Source organism: Alosa sapidissima, chromosome 17, assembly GCF_018492685.1.
Source record: "Alosa sapidissima isolate fAloSap1 chromosome 17, fAloSap1.pri, whole genome shotgun sequence".
NCBI lineage: Eukaryota > Metazoa > Chordata > Actinopteri > Clupeiformes > Clupeidae > Alosa > Alosa sapidissima.
The window spans coordinates 22,003,574-22,019,082 of record NC_055973.1 but is presented as its reverse complement, the minus strand read 5'-3'; the positions used below and the strand labels follow the sequence as shown (position 1 = coordinate 22,019,082).

Here is a 15,509-nt window from a genome sequence, read left to right as displayed (position 1 = left end):
AAGCCTCCCAGACAACCGTCAAACCAGTCACATCATTATACAAACAGGCACTGAAAATAATGGACCAGAAACCAATAACATCACATCACTGTTTAATTTTACTTAATTTTGCTGCCGCTAAGGTGCGTCTAGATTTCTAGGCTATAAGTTTTCTTTTCTTAAAATAATTTTTAAATGCGCAAATAATCTGGCGCCCTCTGTACTTTGTCTATTTGTCATGAAAACAAAGGCAAGGAGCGCGGCCACAAGAGGAGCAGTGGGTGGTAACTGCACAGTAGAGGGGCGCAAAACTTCTTTCGGCCAGTCATGTTTTTCAGTAATAGGAACCCGCTTTTAGAATGAAACACAAACAGAACTGACAACATTTAGCAGTAAGGTAAAACATTGGCTGAAAGTAAATCAGGGATGTGACCACTAAGACACGCACGCTCGCACACACATACACACACTCTATTGTCTGTGTTTTACTGTACTGTCTGTGTAGATGCCTGGCTGTTCGCATAGGTGAGAGTTTGCGGGCGGTTGGGTATCTGGGGGTTGTGTAGTACGTGAGGTGATGTTTTGCGTCTGTGTTATTGTATGTTGTGTGTGACTCGCTGTTCGCATAGGTAAGAGTTTGCGGGTGGCTAGGAATCTGGGGGTTGTATTGTATGTGATTTGCTGTCTGTGTTATTGTATTTGTGTATGTTGTGACTGGCTGTCCGTATAAGTGAGAGTCTGTGGGTGTCTGGGGGTTGTGTTACGTGACTTGCTGATTGTGATGTTCCTATATGTTGTGGTTGTCCTGATGCGCATGATTAGGGTATGAACACTAACATTACCCTTCATGTTTTGTTGGTCTCTATGTGTATAGAGAGGTGTATGCACACGTATACTACACTTTTTAGACTACTTTTAGACTACATATGTTTTTAGAAAGGTCTGACCAGGGACTGGGGTTGCAAATTAGCCAACTGGCTAGAAACCTTTTATGTAACACATCTACAGACATTGTTATAGCATTGACTGTGATAGCTATGTATGTAATAATGTGCGCTGCATTGTCCGTGACAAATAAACTAATAAATAATAAAAAAATAAAATAAAATATCCAGACTTTATTGCATGTCTGAAAAGAGGAATCACACTGGCCAGCGGCAAGCGTAATGCAACACTCAGACCACAATAAGTTCTATCTCGTTCCTAAGTAACACAAACGCTTTGCCTAAACTGACAACTGAACATGCTCGCGTTGCGCTTTGAAAGTTGAACCAAGTTCAACGGTAGCGTTACGCGAGCGCTGCCACTGTTCCGCTAGCGCTGCCACCGTTACGCTAGCGCTGCCACCGTTACGCTAGCGCTGCCACCGTTACGCTAGCGCTGCCACTGTTCCGCTAGCGCCACTGTTCCGCTGTTCCGAAGCATAGAGAACAATAGGAAACCTGCCGCTTGCCACTGGCCAGTGTGATCCCCGCCTAAGGGAGGGAGGATATGGACCCTTTCAAGAGAGTTCCATTATCAGCATCATAGTTGGCCCCACAAGACTTCCTTTTTAACATTCCATAATGTTATCTTAATGCAGAGGAAGTAGATTGGGGCCCAAATAGAACGTTCAAGCATTGTTTTTGTTTACCTTGTTGAAAGGGTCCATAGAGTGAGGGGGATGAGGTAGAGGAGGATAGTGAAAGGGATGGGGGATGGAAGGAGAGACAGACAATGACAGAGAGAGAGAGAGAGGGAGGGGGGTAAACTAGGAGGGAGGGAGGGAGAGAAAGAGGGAGAGCGTAGGGAGAAGTAGAGAAAGGGCAGATAGGAGAGATGAGGCAGGGAGGGAGGGGGAGAGAGGGACACCATGAGCAAGACAGGAGAGAGGAGATAGAGGAGACAGGAAGTGAAAAGAGAGTGAAAGAAAGAAAGAGAGATAGAGAAGAGAGAAAGGAGAGGGAGAGAAAGTGACAGATATGGACAGAAAGGCAAGTTACTAGTCCCATCTCAGTTTGGCTGTGCAGTTGCTCTAACTGTTGTGGTGAGTTTAGCAGTGGGGTTTGGTGAGGTGATGTGAGAGGTTGGAGCAGAGGTGAGTCACCTTCTTTAATGTTTCCTCTGGAGAGACATTTATTTCCTCTTGGATTCGCGCCAAAACCTTCAGGTACCCCACATAACTCAACATGGTGGCCAACTCACTCGCTGCGGAAAGAGAGAGTGAGAGAGAGAAGCATCAGTCACCTCTTTTATGAGATCACTTTCAAGGACACCAGGAAGAAAAGGTCTCAAAATGTATCTGTGTAGTTTTTCAAGGAAAACCAATACCTGTCTCTGTTTGAGCTCACAGAGGATTTACAGTATTTACAGATTTATAGTTTTGATATTCAAGATTACTTTATTATGTATATCTCATAATACTTGTATTATATTTGTATCATGGGTTTTGTCTCTGCAACACTGCAGCAATATATAATAATAATAAAATAGTATGTGTTAAGGATGAATGAATCCTTATGAATCCCAACTAAGTGTTAAGTAGTTGGGATTCATAATGCATACCGTGTGAAGGGACCTTGCTACAGGCCTTCATGGCTCAATGGTTATTAAAGCTTATGACTGTCCCATCTTATAGGGATGTACAGTATGTATTTGTATATGTACTTGTGTATGTATGTATGTATGTATGTATATATGTACATATGTATGGTGTATGTGTGTGTGTGTGTCTGTGTGTACCGGTATGTATGTATGTATGTGTACATATGTATGGTGTGTGTGTGTGTGTGTGTGTGTCTGTGTGTGTGTGTGTGTGTGTGTGTGTATGTGTATGTATGTATGTATGTATATATGTATATGTATGGTGTATGTCTGTGTGTGTGTGTGCGTGTGTGTGTGTGTGTGTATGTATGTACTGGCTTCGGTGCTTAGGGCCTTGCGCAGGACGAGCTGCGCTTTGTCAAACTGCTTCATCTTGATGAGCAGCTCGATGAGCTCCAGACAGAGAGCGTCCTGCATGTGGTTGTCCAGCGCCATCTCGTAGTAGGCCACGGCCTGCAACACATGCACATGCCTCACACCTCACTCGCTGCACCTTCACACATCTCAATCCTCGTCTGCTTTTTTTCTATTACACACATTCGCACAATGGTTTTCGTGGAATAGGGGGCCAGGAGCAGGCTTCACACATCTCAGTCCTCATGTGTTCCTATTACGTACACTTGCACGCTGGTTTGAGCAGAATTCAAGGGTAGGTTTTTTTTTTTTTCAAGAGTGCTGGGCTTAGAAGTAATCAGAAAAGGAGAAAAGGCTGTACTTTGAAGAGCACACTGAAGGAGGCTCTACAGAGGAGGCAAGGAAGTCAATGATGTTAATAAATGCAAAATGTGGCTTTTTCTCCTTTTCTGACACTGGTTTTAGCAACAATGTCTTCCTTGATCTTTGTATCTTATAACTATACTGTATCTAATACAGTGTGTTTTATGCACTATGCACTGGAATAAAATGCAATTTCATTCTGACAGAAGCACAGAAACATGACTAATACATAAAGCTGAGGTTAGCGTGTAGCATCAGCAGTGAAATCAGGGTCTGTGAGGTCTAGATAGACAATCAGCACGGATTCCTGTCTGCCTGAGCTGTACTGTACCTTGTCATATTGGTGGGTTTTCACATATGCCTGGCCAATCTTCCGGGCAAACGTTGGGTCTTTAGGGGCTTTTTCTGTTGCCTCCAGGTAGACTGTGATGGCCTTCTCTGGCTTTGGGTGTTTAACACATCAGCAATATACAAGTTATGGTTCAAGCCATCATCAACAAGTCCTTTCTATGTACAAGCAAAACACCATTATACAGGAGGCCATCAATTCATATAGACAAAGATTTTAATGCAACTGGAAAGAATCTAAGAGATTAATGGTTGATATATTTTTAATTATTTGGTCCAATAACATCCAGCAAAAGCACTAAAATAATTCCAACACACAAAAAAACATAACTGAACACGACACACTTCCATTTTCAGCATACCTCTTGGATTTTCATGTAGGCGTCACCTAAGAGAACACTCGTGTGAGCATTAGGTATCACTTCACAGAGCTCCCTAAAGGAACAACATTATGCCACTGGTTATGTTGTGTCTTGAATTGATTTAATATGTCCAACAGTAAAACAGAATGGTGTGAGTAAATACAGTACTGTTCTTGAGTGAATACATCTGGTCTTGGGATATTGCTTAAGTTTAGGTTTAGGATTAAGTTTTTGGTTAAACGAACACAGATGTGGGTTACACCAGTTAGCCTATAGCTTCCTTTCAGCTACAGGTTAGCTATGGACTAACTGGTCTAAAGTAACCCACTTCCAGTTAATTACGTTAAGCTAGGAAAACAATGCCAGGCTAGGATATTGCACGTGCAAATAAGTGAAGGGTATGTATCCTCTTATCTAACTCTGAGGTAGACGGATATATGCTAATTTCTCAAAATGTCGCTGTGTTCCTTTAAGTTTGAAAATCACTAGGGTGACTCTGCAACCAAAGATTTGTATTCTCACCACAGTAATCTGCACAAGGCTCACCTGTAGCAGGCGATGTAGAGGTTTTTATTCTTCTTCCTGTCCAGGTAGATGGCCGCCATCTTCTCTTTGGCCTCGATGTAGTTGGGCTGACTGGGCTCGACGCTACGCAGCATGCTGATGGCTGTGTCCACCAGGTTCTTGGCCAACGCCAGGTCCACATTGGCCACGAGCACACGGCTCTCCTCCGGGGTGTCAGTGAAGCTAAGGATGGCGTCCTGCATCACCTTGGTGGCTTCGTGCTGCCCAAGAGAATAGCCAGGTGAGGTTACTATGGAGATCACTCCTGTTCGTGTAGGGTCACACACTACAGAAGTGCCTTAATTGGTATGAGGGCAGCCGTGGCCTACTGGTTAGCGCTTCGGACTTGAACCCAGACGGTTACCGGTTCGAACCCCGACCAGTAGGATCGGCTGAAGTGCCCTTGAGCAAGGCACCTAACCCCTCACTGCTCCCTGAGCGCCGCTGTAGCAGGCAGCTCACTGCGTCGGGATTAGTGTGTGCTTCACCTCACTGTGTGTTCAATGTGTGCTGAGTGTGTTTCACCAATTCATGGATTGGGATAAATGCAGAGACCAAATTTCCCTCACGGGATCAAAAGAGTATATATACTTATACTTACTTATGTTTTTTCATTGATGACCAAGAGGCCTATTTTCATGAGCACCCTGTAGCTTTACTGCAACAAATATTTCTGACCCAGGGAAGTGTTCCCCTTTATTTTTCTTCAGGATTACACTTAGTTTTCATGACCAAAGATCGGAGAGCAGATTTAGGACAGAGCATCTCTGGAACTTTTGGTCATGACCATTCCAAGAATCAAAAATCTGGACCAAAGGTTGATAAGCAATGGCATCAACGTGCTTTCTGCATAGAAGACCGTTATTGTTTTGTCAGGTGGGCAAGCAAGTCAAGTTACATGATTACTGTCATTTTATCATACAGTCACACATGCATGTATCCTACACAAAGCTTAAAGCAGTGAACATTTCTGTGCCTAAAATGATCAGAAATTCTCTTAGCCATAATATGTCCATTTCCTTATGTTGAACAAATTCTAGAACAGTGTCTGAGACCTTTAAGCCCTGCCCAATTACTAAAGAATGAAGGATATTCTCGGTTCAACACCTGGGTGGCTTTGCGGCGGTTTTTTTAGCCTGAATGTTAATCCTCATATTATAAGTCGCTATTATAAGTAAATGAAAGAAACTAAATGTATATGAATGCACTTTGCCATATTGAGGCCTACACAGCAGAATAACAGCAGGATTTCGAGGCTGAAAGCGAGTGTGTGTGTCCTATGCTCTATTTATTCTCCATTGAGCCTGAGCGTGTTGGTGAAAGCGTGTGTGTCCTGTGCGCGTGTGTAGCACTGAGCCTACAGTAAGTGTGTGTGTGTGGACGTGTGTGTGTGTGTGTGTGTGTGTGGTGTGTGTGTGTGTATGTGCATGCATGTGTGTCTTGTGCGTGTGTGTACCACTGAGCCTAAGTGTTTGTGTGGATGCGTGTGTGTGTGTGTGTGTGTGTGTGTGTGTGTGTGTCCTGTGCGCGTGTGTACCATAGAGCCTAAGTGTGTGTGTGTGTGGACGTGTGTGTGGGTGTGTGTGTGTGTCCTGCACGCTACCTCTTCTCCGTTGAGCCGGAGTGTGTGAGCAAGCTCCAGGAACACAGAGGCCCTCTCACTGCTGGTGAAGGTGTCCTGTCTCCCTGGGATGGGCATCCGGATGCCGGGCAGACTCATCAGGAGCCGCAGGGAGCGGATGGCCTCCTCCAAGTCCCCCATCTCACGCTGACAACGTGCTTTCAGCAGGTGGTACCCCGGCAGCTCACGCACCTAAGGCACACGTGCGTGCACGTGTGTGTGTGTGTGTGTGTGTGTGTGTGTGTGTGTGTGTGTGTGAGAAAGAGAGAGAGAGAGAGAGAGAGAGAGAGAGAGAAAGAGAGAGACAGAAAGAGAAAGGGAGAAGATGATTTTATAGAAGAGAAAAGAGAAAGAGAAAAAGACAAGAAAGACATAAACATACACATATAACATAAACACATCAAAACAAGCACACTAGACAGAAAGTAAGGCATAAAGGTATAAAGGATGCTGTATCAGGCAGAATCTATAAATAAAGTGCTGAGCAGGCTGCAGGCTGTGCTGCCTCAGCAGCGGCATGTGGTCTGTCTGACCTGGAAGTTGTGTGAGACGCCACACTCCAGACTGCTGAGGCACTGCTTGTAGTCGCGCGCCGCCAGGTGGATACGGGCCTGGAGCACGTGGGCCGGGGCCAGAGTGGGCTCCCGCTCCAGACACTGGCTCAGGTACGTCTGCGCCACCTTACAGTCACCTGCAGGATCACACACACACGGACCATGCACACACACGGAGCACACACACACACACACACACACACACGGAGCACACACAGACACACACACACAGACTTAGAGTTGATGTAGAGATTATAAATACAGTATGTGTCCCACTACAGACACTGGCTCATGAACGCCTGCGCCACCTTACAGTCACCTGCAGGATCACACATACACACACACACACACACACACACACACACACACAGACACACACATATACACATGGACCATGAGCACACACACACAGACTTAGTAGACCTGTGTTTTACGGTCGCAGCAGAGACACACACACACAGAGCACACAAAAACACAAACACAAACACACACACACACACTTACTGTTTATGTCCCTCATGCTTACCTTTTTTTTGTAAACAATGACAATGAGACTTTTATCATTGTGAAATTGAGAAAGAGTGAATGAACAGTGAAATTGCTTAAAAAAAAGAAAATGTCTGCGCCTTTAGATCTGATTATGCCTGATTATGAGTGGTTGAAAACCTTTTGAAAAGCGCACCGGCTGCTGGCCTCACCTGACAGGAACTTGACGAAGGCCGTGAGGTAGGAGCAGGTGAGTATCCCCGGAGCGGCCCTCAGAACCACGTCCAAGATCATGACACAGTGCTTCAGGCCAAAGGGCAGAGGCTGGCCCTGGGCATGGACCTCCGTCTGGGGAGGCAAGGGCACTTCAGTAAACACACGCAAAGCACATGCGCACACACACAAACACATGCCATTCTCCTTATAACACTTCTACTGAAAAGCCACGTTCAGACCTGAGGAGACGAGCGACGAGAGACCACGGAATGTTCAGGAAGTCAGGTTTATAGGCCAAGTAAACTCGTTATTCACCCGCGGAAAGTTTCATTTGGTATTTTGCACGTTTATTTTTTAAGCATTGCGCCCAGGGGTGTGGCAATTAACAACCTAGGGAGGGGCTTGGCGCGTTGTCTAAAAATCGCTATCATACACCACCTAAACCTGGTCAGAAGTCACCTGGCGAGTTGTTCATATGCTATTTTAAGAGCGCATGTCAACAGTCATATTGGCAGGTGATCGGTGGCAGGTGGTAATGACGGTTAAAAGGGATTAGGGGAGAGGCGAGAGACACGTATGGAGCACAGCTGAAGACGCACTGTCACGAGATATAAGCAACTCCTCTGCAGGATAAATGTTGTTTTATTCAGTCATTTGAGCAATATTAGGGTAAGTGTTGCTTTTTCCAGCCTATGTTTTCGGTGGTAACCCATTGTCAGTCAATAGTGAAAGTAACTGCATATAACTGTCTTGTCGTTGACTGACTCCTTGGTAAAGTTAGTTTCACTTTGCCAATGAGTTCAAATAATAGACGAGTGCAAATGCGTGAAGGCTATGCTAGGTTTTAGTAAAGCATGGTTTAAGAATGACTATTCCATACGGTCTCGCAAGCAGCCTCCTTCAAATGCGCCGTTGAATGCCAAAATACCAATGCATTTATTTGACATATCGCGCGTTGCGCCGTTAAAGGGAATGACAGATGTCATTCTCATTGGTTTAAAATGATGTTACTCCCCAAACACACCCATATGACTGGTTAAAAAACCTAGGAACACCTTGTTGCGCCATGTGCTGCACGTTTGATAACGAAACCCCTCCCAATGTGAACTGGACATCCTGCTAAATTTGAATAGACTTTTGACGAGTGACTATGCACTTAAGAATGTCATGATAGGGCCCACAGTCAGTTGACTCAATCAGATGTATGCCTGTTAGCGCAGGTGATTGTGTACCTGGTGTAAGAGGTTTCCATCGCCCTCACCTGGATGTAGGAGAGGTGCAGCAGCACCACTTGGAAGAGGAAGTTGGGGTCGAGCCTGTACAGGTAGTCTGGGCCCAGGGGGACGCCCCTCAGTTGGAGCAAGTGGAGCTCCACAGCTTCCTTCAGCAGACTGGTCACACTTTCCTGCTCACCGCCATTCCTGTTTAATGAGAGCGCTCGCAGGAACGACACGTCCTAACACACACACCACACACGCGCGCGCGCGAGCACACACACACACACACACACACACACACACACACAGACACAGACACAGACACACACACACACACACACACACACACACACACACACACACACACACACACACACACAACATTGACACAGTGCTAAATGTAAGTGTGTGTATGTCTGTGCGTCACATAGTGAGGAGAATCCCTGGCTCTGCCTGACCTCAATGATGAACTCCAGCTGCAGTGTGTTTGTGTATGGGGATATATGGTATATGAGGGGGTATATGAGTGTGTAGGGGGATGTGTGTGAGTGTGTGTGTGTGTGACATACTGCAGAGCGTTCTATTGTCTGCTGAATCTCAGTGAGGAACTCCAGCTGCTGGGCTGCCTCCACCTCTTCACCACTCAGCAACTGGCACCGCACCAGACCTGCAGGAGAACACACACACACACACACACACACACACACACACACACACGTTACACATACTGTACAGCATATTCACTTATGTAACATCCAAATGAAAATAGGCTTTCAACACCACTGACCCAACCTTTTGTACAACAAACAAACAAACAAACAAATAAATGAGCAAGGTAACATGAACCTAAACATTGTTTCATGTTTATCATGGACCAGCTGAAATGGCCAGTAAGTCCCGTAATAGTTAAAGGAGAACTCTGACAATTCTGACTGGCATTCACTGCGCCGGGATTAGTGTGTGCTTCACCTCACTGTGTGTACACTGTGTGTTTCGCTATTTCACGGATTGGAATAAATGCAGAGACTACATTTCCCTCACGGGATCAAAAGAGTATATATACTTATACTATACTTATAGTACTGTAGCTGCCTGGCTGCTCGAGCTGGGTAGCACCGTTTTTTTTCACGTCGACAGTACTCGGTGACCTCGAGAAACAGAGATATATGTTTTCCTTTAAGTGTTAAGTGTCCGTCAGACAGAGGCGGACGGTGTGGTGCAGGTACCGGTCAGGGCCGTTAAGCTGCTCTCCTCTGCTTTGAGGGCTGTAGAGAACCACTTGGTAGCCTCTTTGGGTTTGCCCTGGATCAACAGCAGGTGACCCAGCTCATTGGCAACGTCAGCATCTCCCGCGGCCTTGGCGTGGACTCGCAGCAGGAAGGAGACCAGGACCTGCAGCACTGCCGCGTCACTCTGCACACACTGCAGTAACAATGTGGGAAAACACGACCGTGAACAAGGGAGCTATTCAAAAACATGCACATGGTGGTTACTGTACTAGCTCCAGGTTTTTAAATAAACCAAGGGCCACATGTTGTATTTGTTATAATGCATTCCCAAGAACAAATATTATCATGATAGAAATAATATACTGCCAGTGAAATGAATGAATGTGCAAATGAAAACACTGTGAAATTACTTCAATAAACCAAGGACACAATTATGTAATAAAACTTCCAGTCTATGGCATCTTCCAGTCTTTGTGGTTTTCCCCTTCAGCAGAGAGCTCGAGTGACCAGTAGCTCTACTCACCAGCCTCACCAGAGAGATAGGAAGATAGAGAGAGAGACAGAGGGGTGAGTGATAGAGTGGTATAGACTGAGAGAGGAAGAAAGGAGAAGGGGTGGAGGGAAGTGATGGTGATAGAGCAGAATAGCGGAGAGCAGCTCTACGCACCAGCCTGCTGATAGGCAGGACCATGTCTGCATGGAGTTTGGGGTTGCTGGGCTCCTGCATCTCTAGGGCACTTATCAAGGACTGGAGGTGGTCCTTTGCCTGCAACACAAAACCCACCTGCCAGGTCACGTCACACTTTACACGCTACACGTTACACATTTGCCGACGACACTCCACTTTGGCAATCTACACGATCTATGCAATATGCAAACCGGCGATTAGAAACGGTTCAAGGAATGAAAAGGAAAACTAGAAACGAACACAATTTTTGGATGAACATAACCGAAAATGGGAACAAAATCAATTTCACTTGTTCTGGAGTGAAAACGCTATTTTCGGCTAATTTTAGATAGCCGGTTAATAACGATGGCAATATATATTACCAGTATGTAGGCTAATACTTACGTAATACTTTCAAATCTTGCCCCACGCCTGAATTCAGACACAGTGTTTTTAACAGTTAGCCTTGCTATCTAATGTGCTTTGATTTAAGGTTTAAGGGTGTTGGGTAAAGAAAAGCCTATAGTATTGTGCCACCGGTCATAAATCAATTTGTAAAGGCAATGTCATTTTTAAAGGAACGTTATTAACATTCTTTTATAACATTCTAACCCGTTACCATTTAGAGGAAAGGCCTTGGAACACTGGAACAGGAAAAAACAATAATGTTTTTGCTCAGAACGACTGAAATGAAAATAATGACCCAAAGGACCAACAGGGTAATGTTTGATATTTGCCAGTGAACACACTGTACTAAACAACTCTGTAGTTACCTGCGCCAAGTCTCCATCTTTAGCCAAAGCCAAAATGACCATCATCTGACGTGCTCTCAAGTTCCACTTATCATGTTCAAAGATTCTAAAAACAATTAGAAAAGACATTTGAAAGACATAGCTAGAAGGACCGTTAGACTAATATAACTACAAATCACTTTCTGTGGACTAACTAAATGCCCTACAGTAATATTGTTAGATAATAACTCAAAGCAAATAAACAAAGGCTTCCATGGACTAACTGTTACGGCCCTGCCAGTCTGTGTGTCGGGGTGCCTTATTAACTCTGCCCATTGGCACTGACGTGCCAGGGTGCTTGTTTCCCCTATCTGTTGCCCAGGTGTGCTACCCTGGAAATCCAGAGTTCCCGCGAGAGCACAATGGAATTGTCTCTGCAAGACACTCTGGCAAAGAGCAATGATGCACGTTACTTTTACCCCAACAAATTCGGGGAACCAGCTAAACTGATGAAGACAGCGCTGCAACGTTGGAGGACAGTACACATTGGTCGTAGTGTTATCCGATTGCGTCAAAGTCCGAAATCATTCAGAGTAAACAAGGTCTAGTGTTATCCAATTGCGTGCAGTGAGATTTTTAAATGCATGCTTGTTGCCGCCCCTCGAGTTGGGCCATTACATTGCTCTTTGCCAGACCCTTAATCTTTCTAGATTATCAGGGTCTGGATTTTCCAGGCCACAGGTGTGCCTGATTGGGAGCAATACTTAAGGCCTGCTCAGTCTGCAATCGGGGCTGTTCTTCTCCTGGCTTGGACTTGATTTGGTCTCTTTGCCGTTTTCCTCTATACTGACTAACACCACATTTCTATTTACTCTACATCATACTGACCTGCACTACACTTCTATCTTTATCCCTTAATCTTAGCCTCTGTTAACTTTATTTAATAAATTCCTTTATTATTATCTCAAAACTGCGTTTGGTCTTCCCTTCAATGTACATACATGAGCCTGTACTGTATGTTACACTAACTAAACATCACTAAAACAGTTAGATAAAAACTTATAGCAAATAAACCAGCACTTTCCATGGGCTAACTAAATGTCCTACAGTATGTTATGTATGACTGTTAGATTAGCCTGGAAAATCCAGACCCTGCTAATCTAGAAAAAGTAAGGGCCTGGCCACGAATAGTGAAAATGGCCCAACTCAAGGGGCGGCACCAAGCATGCATTTGAAAATCTCACTACACACAATTGGATAACAACGACCAATGTATACTGACTGATTCCCGGACTTTGACGCAATTGGATAACACTACGACCGATGTTTATTGACTGATTCGTTGCAGTGTTGTCGTCATCTGTTTAGCTCGCCTCAAGGCCTGCCTATATCAGATACACTGATGTGATTGGTTCCTTGCGAAGAAAAGGGTAAAAGTAACGTGCATCATTATTCATTGCCAGAGTGTCTCGCAGAGACTATTCAAATTGTGCTTTCGGGAGAACTCTGGATTTCCAGGGTACTGTTAGATAAGAACTCCAAGTAAATAAACAAACATGAGACCTGTCACACATCTCCCTGACGTGCTCCCAGTCCTGGCTGGCCATGAAGACGGCCATCTTGAGCGAGAGAGCTGGAGTGAAGGAGGGGAAGGAGGCGATGACCTGGTTCACCACATCCATGGCCCACGAGTAGTTCTGCTTCATCAGAAAGAACTCCACCTGAAAGACAGGACCAGCCATCACCCAGTGCTGTCTTACTGGCCTCCCTCACATTCCTTGTGTTTCTAGTCATCACTGCAGCGAGCTGAGTCTGTGGCTACAGGATGCTAAAAACACCAAGGTCACGCACTCTTCAGTTACCAGAGAGTTCACTTACTGCACTTTACTTACTGTACTGTATGCTGTAAATCACTATGGGACCAATACATAAATAAAGGCACACCTAAAACCACAGCATGAACGATGATTAATGTTTTTTTTTTTTTTTATATTTTTTAAAATATCACTCCACCTTGCCAATAAGTCCAAACACATGAATGGAGTCCTGCACCCCGCTATCGAAGCAGTGCACAGCCTGGGACCTCTGCTGGTCTGTCTCGGAGCTCAACAGCATCCAGCCCTTCATGATCAAAGCCTGTCACAAAGTTGAACTTTTTGAAAGATGATGATCATCAACATGCTCTCTGTGTGCAATATCAAGAAATCCCTTAGCCTAAAAGTTTAATCTGTTTTCCTCTCATAGGCGATAAATAGTTAGATATACAGACACAGTATATAGTCAGGCAGACAGATAGATAGTGCGAGAGATACAGAAAGAGATGGATAGATAGATAGAGAGAGAGAGAGAGAGAGAGAGAGAGAGAGAGAGAGAGAGTGTGTTTTAGAAAAAGTGTAGTGTTGCAGCAGCAAATCACAAAAAACACACGTTTAGAAAACTCTCACTATTGATTTCAACACTCCAGGTTCCCCTTTAAGCTGGCATTGTCAGGAAGCCGTTGTTGTTGCTTGTTCGCTGGCACACGTTGCACTGACCTGTGGTGAACTGTTGCTCATCTTCACGGCCCTGTCGATGTAGTCCCGGCCTTTAGCACAGTGACCCAACAACCACAAGGTCATGGCAGCGTACAGCAGCGCTTTCTCTCCCGCTCTCTTACGACTGGAGCGCAACAACGCCTCCAGGTCAGAAACAGCCTCTCGATCTGCATCACGGGACACTTCTGAAGTTATATGCAGCCTCAGTAATCATCTTAACCTGTTATTAACGTGTACTCATACAGAATTGATATGGATTTGTGAAAAAATCAAACTATACTAACTGTAACAAACGTATTCTTTCAGCATAATGCAAATACATTGGATACATGTGTGGCTATGTGAATGCAAAGGCTATATGACTGACTGTGCGAACTGACCAACTGTTTCACATTTTCTGTGTGCAAATATCAGGGCCAGCATGGATGCAAGAGAGACACTGGACTTGTCCTTTAGCTGCTGCAACTCTCGCATGGATTCTTGGGTTCGACCTGTAACCCATTAAGCCAGAGCTTGAGAGTGATTTAATGTTTCAATTTAATGATTTAATGTCAATCAATCACTATTGTCTGGTCAAATGAACATGTTATTTACATACAATATCAAATATAATCTTCCCCGTTAGTTTATTCTGTTAATCCAATGGTTTTGAGTGGATAAGTATCCTACTGAAATATGTAATCCAATTTTGAGGGGGTTTACCTTCCATCAAAATGCCAAGAGCTTTTAATAGCTGAAGCACTGGGTCGTGGTGATACATTTTCAGATACTCTACTGCTGAACTGATGGCTTGTCGATACTGCCCATCTCGGAAGTAGTACATAACTGAAGCCTGAAATAAATCAGTGAAGTAAGATTAATTTCAATACATCCTCAAAATGTCTCTCCAACTACCTGGTAACGATAAGTAAATGTTACCGTGTCGCTGCACGTCATCTCAACTTTATCATGGTGTAACGTTAACTTTACCTTATCATAACATAATTTGTCATGTTAAGTCAGCTAGCTTCTACACCTGTTTCTATGTTGTGTGTTCTTTATATTACTGTAAGACTAATAACTACCATATTTGTTACTTTATATAGCTGAAACTAGGTCTACTTATAATTTCTAGAGGCTGTCGATAAGTTAAAAAAAAACGTCAACAGTAAGAAGCTAACATTATAACTGTTAATGTTAGCCTCCTGTGATTTACTCCATGCCAAGATAGAACTGTTCGTGATAACATATTCACGTTACGTGATAACGCATTTGGGTTTTCTAGCCACTGAAACTTACTAGGCATACTGGGTGATCTTCAGCCATAAGTGAATCAATTCAGTATCGGTTGTTTCAGATATATTGTCAGCTATCACAGTTTACGCAACCTCACTCTCCCTAAGCACTGTCGTTACGAGTCTGAGATTGTCAACAGGAGGTGTTCAGGGAGAGCGCTCAAGTTTGGCGTAGCACTATTTGGTTGCTTAACAACCAAGGACCAACCGGGAATATTTCGGGAAGACTCATCGATTACCATTTGACTAGGAGGATCATACATTCGTTTACATGAGTTAAAAACACAAACACGCACACACAAAAGAAGTTAACTATGTTAACTATAAATGTGACTATAAAAGGTGATATATTTCCAAAAATTGTTCCAAAAATCTTACTAAGACTACTTGAGCTAAGCTGAAGCCCTCTAGATGGCGCCATTGGCCT

The 15,509-nt window shown here is 44.3% G+C and overlaps 2 protein-coding genes across 3 annotated transcripts in view; one reads left to right on the top strand and one right to left on the bottom strand.

Moving 5' to 3' along the window:
* Window positions 1-15,256, bottom strand: part of LOC121688281 (tetratricopeptide repeat protein 21B-like) — a 28,279-nt gene extending 13,023 nt beyond the window's left edge. Inside the window, exons 1-19 of the mRNA XM_042067757.1 lie at window positions 15,087-15,256; window positions 14,511-14,640; window positions 14,189-14,299; window positions 13,809-13,975; window positions 13,288-13,410; window positions 12,838-12,995; window positions 11,317-11,401; window positions 10,544-10,642; window positions 9,874-10,069; window positions 9,217-9,314; window positions 8,692-8,886; window positions 7,427-7,562; window positions 6,708-6,865; window positions 6,157-6,366; window positions 4,536-4,774; window positions 3,990-4,062; window positions 3,611-3,721; window positions 2,877-3,015; window positions 2,066-2,166 (exon numbers count right to left, since the gene is read on the bottom strand). Of these exons, the coding sequence (XP_041923691.1) occupies window positions 2,066-2,166; window positions 2,877-3,015; window positions 3,611-3,721; window positions 3,990-4,062; window positions 4,536-4,774; window positions 6,157-6,366; window positions 6,708-6,865; window positions 7,427-7,562; window positions 8,692-8,886; window positions 9,217-9,314; window positions 9,874-10,069; window positions 10,544-10,642; window positions 11,317-11,401; window positions 12,838-12,995; window positions 13,288-13,410; window positions 13,809-13,975; window positions 14,189-14,299; window positions 14,511-14,640; window positions 15,087-15,113 (2,556 nt within the window). The 5' untranslated portion in view covers window positions 15,114-15,256. The remainder of the gene's footprint in view (window positions 1-2,065; window positions 2,167-2,876; window positions 3,016-3,610; window positions 3,722-3,989; window positions 4,063-4,535; window positions 4,775-6,156; window positions 6,367-6,707; window positions 6,866-7,426; window positions 7,563-8,691; window positions 8,887-9,216; window positions 9,315-9,873; window positions 10,070-10,543; window positions 10,643-11,316; window positions 11,402-12,837; window positions 12,996-13,287; window positions 13,411-13,808; window positions 13,976-14,188; window positions 14,300-14,510; window positions 14,641-15,086) is intronic.
* The window catches only part of LOC121688279, a 522,978-nt gene that overhangs the window by 465,560 nt on the left and 41,909 nt on the right, over window positions 1-15,509 (top strand). The gene's annotated exons all lie outside the window — the stretch shown is intronic.